Below are 5,974 nucleotides of genomic sequence, written 5' to 3' on the forward strand. Positions count from 1 at the left end.
CTATTTGTTTTTAATGTGGAGAAACTGTACAGTACATGTTTGTTGCCATGAGTCCTTACATGATTGTTGCCATGGAGGATTTCCTACAGCATTTGTTTTCAATGTGGTCATTACATGCCTGTTGCCAAAGGGTGATTACATGCCTGTTGCCAAAGGGTGATTACATGCTTAACAGACAAAAACAAGGTTTGATACTTAGCGCTGATTGATATTAAGCACTGCAGCTAATAGATAAGGGGATTTACCAAACCCCTAATGGTTTATGGACAAGAAAAAAGACAGAGTGGTACAGCGCTGTGCTTAATATAATTAATGAATTTATTAAAACAATTCCATAATTAGAATAACAATTTAAAAATATTTAGTATTCAATGTGGCCAACATTGGGACAAACAAGACTAACAAACATATAATAGAATAAAGCTTCCCTCAGATGGGCCCCTTATAGGTGTTAGTGGGGGTAATTAGTAGCAGCATGCAGTTAGGTTGCAGTATTGGAGGGTTAATAATAGCAGCATTAAAGTTATAGGAGTTATCCCTCTGTTAGTGCCGGTAGCTTTTGTAAATCAATCCTTAGTTCAGTTCAAAATGTGCACATTCAATAGGATATACTTAAGTGGGCATCCGTGCAAACAACAGGGAGCCTGCTTGTAGTCTCCTGAACGAACCTCTCCGACCACCGATTATCGATTGGTAGTGGTCCTATCTGAGACACTAACAGAGGGATAACTCCTATAACTAACAGAGGGATAACTCCTATAACTTTAATGCTGCTATTATTAACCCTCCAATACTGCAACCTAACTGCATGCTGCTACTAATTACCCCCACTAACACCTATAAGGGGTCCATCTGAGGGAAGCTTTATTCTATTATATGTTTGTTAGTCTTGTTTGTCCCAATGTTGGCCACATTGAATACTAAATATTTTTTAAATTGTTATTCTAATTATGGAATTGTTTTAATAAATTCATTAATTATATTAAGCACAGCGCTGTACCACTCTGTCTTTTTTCTTGATTACATGCTTGTTGCCATGGGGGATTTCCTATTTGTTTTCAATGTGGTGACTACTTTACAGTACATGCTTTTTGCCATGGGGTATTTCCTACAGCATTTGTTTTCAATGTGGTCATTACATGCCTGTTGCCATGGGGTGATTACATGCCTATTGCCATGGGTCCTTACATGCTTGTTGCCATGGGGGATTTCCTACAGCATTCATCAGGATCAGTAGGTCAGGATTCCCGAAACGCGTTGAGTGTTTGGACTGCCTCCCAGAAGCAAGGTTAGCACCAGGTCATCGCAGTTATTCAGACGCTGGTTCCATCCCCTGTTCCGGACTGGTGCCTGGATCCTTGGACTGAGTCTGCCTAAAATCTCATATAAACCTGTTGCTGTTTGCCTTGTGGGAGTTCAATCTTATGCTGTTTTAACCGTCTGCCTATTGTAAGTGTGGACCTGTTATTAAATACATATTTTATCAAAGATAATTTGCACTATAGCCCCTTTCTGTTTTACTATCTCACCCACAAATTCATTGTGTGAGGAGGTAGTTGTCATTACAGACATCCTCCTGGTCTGACATTGGACAAAAACAAGGAGTCTACAATATACATTTAAAAACTGTATGTTATCAAGGGTCACTTTGAGCGCTTTTGTGTAAACACCCACTTCTGTTTGTTCTCACAAAAGATTCATTTGACATAAGGAATAAAAGGACATAAAAAGTGGGCTATGGTCTCATACAATAGAAAATAATATATATGTTAACCACCTGATCCTCATTTTGCGTTTAAGGATAGACATGACCCAACCCGTTTCATCCTATCAGATACATTTTGGACTTTCTCATGGGTAACAGAATAGGGGACCATGCACTTCCCGGCCTTAAAAACACTTTACTAATTGATTTGTGCATTTGCATGTGCCTGCCACTGATCTGTCAATCATCAGTGGCGACCGGCGCTGCTGTAAGGGCATCATCTGTGTTTTAATGATTGGCCGATATATCGATGCACCATTGGCCAGTGTGTACAAGTGATATACCTGTGAACAACACCATTTACAGATATATCACTTGTACACACTGGCCAATAGTGAATCAATATGTAGGCCATTCAAATCGAACGGCTGATATACAGTATTGGTAAGTGTGTCCGCACCTGTAGGGTGCCCATACACTAGAAAGATCTGTGATTTCCCTTGAACTCCCTGTCAGTCCTGGACAAAAGATTTTGTGCACAGATCACAAATTTGGAAAAGCTTTATCTTAAGATTTCAGAAAACTGTTAACCCCTTCGGTAGTATGCAAGGAAATTCTCTGGGCTGAGCTGCACTCCTGGCACGGGCTCCCCCAGAAGATTTCCGTGCTGGCCACTGACACATAGGTGTGCATCTTTAATTGTTTCCCCACATACACACCCATCGCCGCCCTTGCTCACCTCGTGAAATGCACACCACTGCTCGAGCACCCAAACATGCAAGAGCACAAATGCACCCAAATAACCACACACCCGATCACCTAAGTGCACAAAAGTGCCTGAACACCCGAGCACCACCAAGCACCCATATACCAGAGTCCCACAGATCTTTAGCGGCATCATCTGATCTTCGCTGCACATCGGATCAAGATCGTTTGCAACCGTGAACGATTTGTGCTAAAAATTGATAAATCAGCCGATTGGCCCCAAAAAAAATGATGGACTAAGAATTTTTTTCAAACTCATCAACTGTGACTATTACCCGTTCTCACTGCCGCAAAAAAACGGGTTTTTGCCAGGGCGAGCAGTAATTCCCTTGTCCTGTCTCAGTGTGAAAGGGACTTTGTGAAATTACTGGGTGTTTTTCCTGGGTAATACACGGGTGTATGGCAGTGTGAACAGGCTAGACCTGGGTTTTTCTCACAAAATGCAAAAAAGAGAGTTAATGGCATTGCTCAAAGCTGCTTTTTAAACAGCCAATCAAAGATACTTTTTAAACATCCAATAAAAGCTGCTCTTAGAAGCCACACACTTGATGGCAGGCATACCAGGGGAAGCAGTGTGAACGGGGCAGACACAGGAATTTCCCGGGTCTAAGGTGCAGTATGAATGGGGTCTGTAGAGCTGAGATGCTCTGTGTCCCGCCAAAAACACGGGAACAAAAACCCAGGATTTTGCAGGAGCGGCAATGAGAACGCAGCATAAGTAAGATAAATATATTCTAAAATATTAATTATAAAAAGCACAGGTATACATCCACATGAGTAAAGACATTTGTAACATCTAAGGACTTAGATTTCATAAAGCTCAAAATAATTATTTTATGTTGGTCATGATGCATTGATGCACATAACCTACGCATTTCATCCTTCTGACTTCTTCAGGGGTTTAATCAATAGAGTAACGAATCAATAAAACTGTTTCAATATGACAACTTTACAACAGGTAAATCAAGAGCGTTTCTTATGTAGAGATATCAACAGGAACAAATCACTGTGAAAAATCACGTTTTATTCTCCTGCACTTGGTCGCAATTCAAATACAGAGCAAATGCACATGTGCTCTCTCCTCATTCTCTTTCAGAAGACATAAGGAGAGCGCACACTTGGATTCACAATAGGGGGCAATTCATGCTGACACAGCTGATCCTGATGCCACAAAGCCGAGGGCACACACTTTATAGTGTCTTCCCCTGACCGTCTGCCCCACCATGAGAAACAGAACCAGAGCATTGGCAGAACACATTTGGGCAGTGCACGTTCTCCTGGCATTCACCATAACAAGTCATGTCTGTCAGACTGCAAGTCACACATGGCTGATGTGTCCCTTCACAGAACACGTCTCCACCGCCCCATTGTCCAGTAACATTGTGTTTTACTCCACATTATGTGTAAGACGGTGATCTGAGGACTGTATGGGAATGGAAACCACGAGTCTCCTGACCAGCAGCTCTCAACATTGCACCCAGATACAGACTGGTATTTGGTAGTGAGTGTTGTAGCCAGGGACAGTTGAAGATTGAGCACTTGGTGGACCCATGTTGTTAGCGTGTGCAGATGCTTCATCATGGTGGAGGTATTCCTGCTCCCAGATGTTTCCACCTCACAGTAGCAGCATCTACAAGTGACCTGGGACTTAAGCAGATTTGACAAACTAGCTTGGTGGAAAGGTGGGATTCGGTGACCGTTACTTATTTCAAGTGAACAAGCTTTACTGCTAATATTTGTTTATGTAGAGTGCATGTCTCTATGCAGGACCTGAGGCCCCTGTCTGGGACTGGAATGGCCAAACACAACAGTTTTGGACTTGTTATAATCCATTATCTAAAGAATCAAACACAAATCTACTACATAACAGAGGACATATAATACACTCTAAAAACTATATTTCTTAATGCTACTAATATTGTAAGATAAAATCACTGTCCGATACCCGGCTAAACAGCCTCTGTGTTATCTATTGATGATGAGGCCTATTCCCATCTGAGGAGACTTCTCTTCAATTTGGGGTTCCCATAGATTAGTATGAGAGATTGTACTGATGGGTATGAGAAGAGAACCAGACAGAATAATGACATTGTCATGCTACTAATATTGAATGACTTAGCACACATGTAAATAAGGATAACAAGGAAGATCAGGTCCAACAGCACACGCAATGTCAATGTCACAGCCGCCCGGACAAGCGCCTGGTCCTGGGGGGATGAGGTGACCTGGGACATGTTCTGCCTGATCCTCCAGACATGGTGCAGGAGAGACGTCACACTGAGCCCAATACAGGTGAGAGTCAGGGTAAAGGGCAGGGTGTAACTGACCACCATATTCACAATGTTATAAGGGATATTCACCTTAATTTCAAAATGTATTGGCCCATCAGTTATATTAGTATCCTGTACAAACATCACACGAGTTGTCCAGATAAAGGGCAAATTCCCCAGGACTGACCCTATGGCTGATCCTATAAGCAGTTTGGTAACAGAAGAGGGGAACCACCTTTTCACCCAGAGGAAGATCCGGTGGGTAACGGTGACGAGCTTCACACAGTAGCAGATGGAGAGCCAGGCCGTGTTCCACAGACTCATGGTATACAGGACGTACAAGGTGTAAAATATAAAAAGTAATAATCTTGTGCTGGCTTCAGAGAGAAACATACACAAATAATAGTCCAACAACATAGTGCACACCATAAGGACGTTGGTGAGAGCCATAGAGAGCAGGATTGGGTCACTGGCACCAGGACTAGTGATCGTTTCCCAGAGTCTGATGTACACAGCGAGGATGGCGGAGTTCATGATGATTCCATGTATCCCAATTGTACATAAAATAATGTCTATCACAATCTGCACAGACAGCTGCATTCTGAACAGATGGGCGACCTGTCCTGGTTCCCTTAGTAATATAATGACAGCAGATGGTACCTGTGCCAGTGGTGTAGTGATTACATGCCGGGCAGAGGGAGCACGGAGCAGGGGCGGGCATGCAAATCTGTCCTGTATCTGTTTTCCCGATGTGTATACTGATTAACTTTGAAAAATATTAAGCACAAAGAAGAAAAGTGATATCGCTATATATTTAAAATATAGTTTTAAATAATGTGGTCAAAACATTCACGTATATAAACACAGTCAGTGAAATATAAATAAAAAAGAAAAAGACAGATTTATAGAAGTACAGAAATAGTGCAACCGTACCGTATACATTGGTGGTTGTGTTTCTCACAAAAGAAACAACTTCTTTAACCCTTTTATCCGCTAAAAATCCCAGCATCGCTCACAGCTCAATATTTACCTAAACTTCAATTAGTGCAAGTGACTTCATATAATGAAGTGATTCAGATTCCTAAACCATGACCCTGGCATCTCTTACAGCAATGCTGGCACTCAAAGAGTTAAGGTTGTCTGTCTCTATTTTATTATTCTAGAGAAATTGTATTGTCCCCGTGTGGAATTGTAGGAATAAAGACAAGCATATTGTTAGGGCTGTTTCACATGC

The 5,974-nt window shown here is 41.8% G+C and overlaps 1 protein-coding gene across 1 annotated transcript; it reads right to left on the bottom strand.

Annotated features, from left to right (window-relative positions):
- Positions 1–4,455: 4,455 nt before the first annotated feature.
- On the bottom strand, positions 4,456–5,340 carry LOC146021040 (taste receptor type 2 member 4-like). The gene has a single exon (XM_083154841.1). The coding sequence runs from the start codon at positions 5,338–5,340 to the stop codon at positions 4,456–4,458; it is 885 nt and encodes a 294-aa protein (XP_083010967.1).
- Positions 5,341–5,974: the final 634 nt, after the last annotated feature.

The sequence above is a fragment of the Crinia signifera genome, chromosome 7 (genome assembly GCF_055691185.1).
Source record: "Crinia signifera chromosome 7, ASM5569118v1, whole genome shotgun sequence".
Lineage (NCBI taxonomy): Eukaryota > Metazoa > Chordata > Amphibia > Anura > Myobatrachidae > Crinia > Crinia signifera.

What these genes read in the sequence shown, in the direction of transcription:
- LOC146021040 (XM_083154841.1), bottom strand. Translation starts at nt 5,340, where the DNA reads ATGCAGCTGTCTGTGCAGATTGTGATAGACATTATTTTATGTACAATT.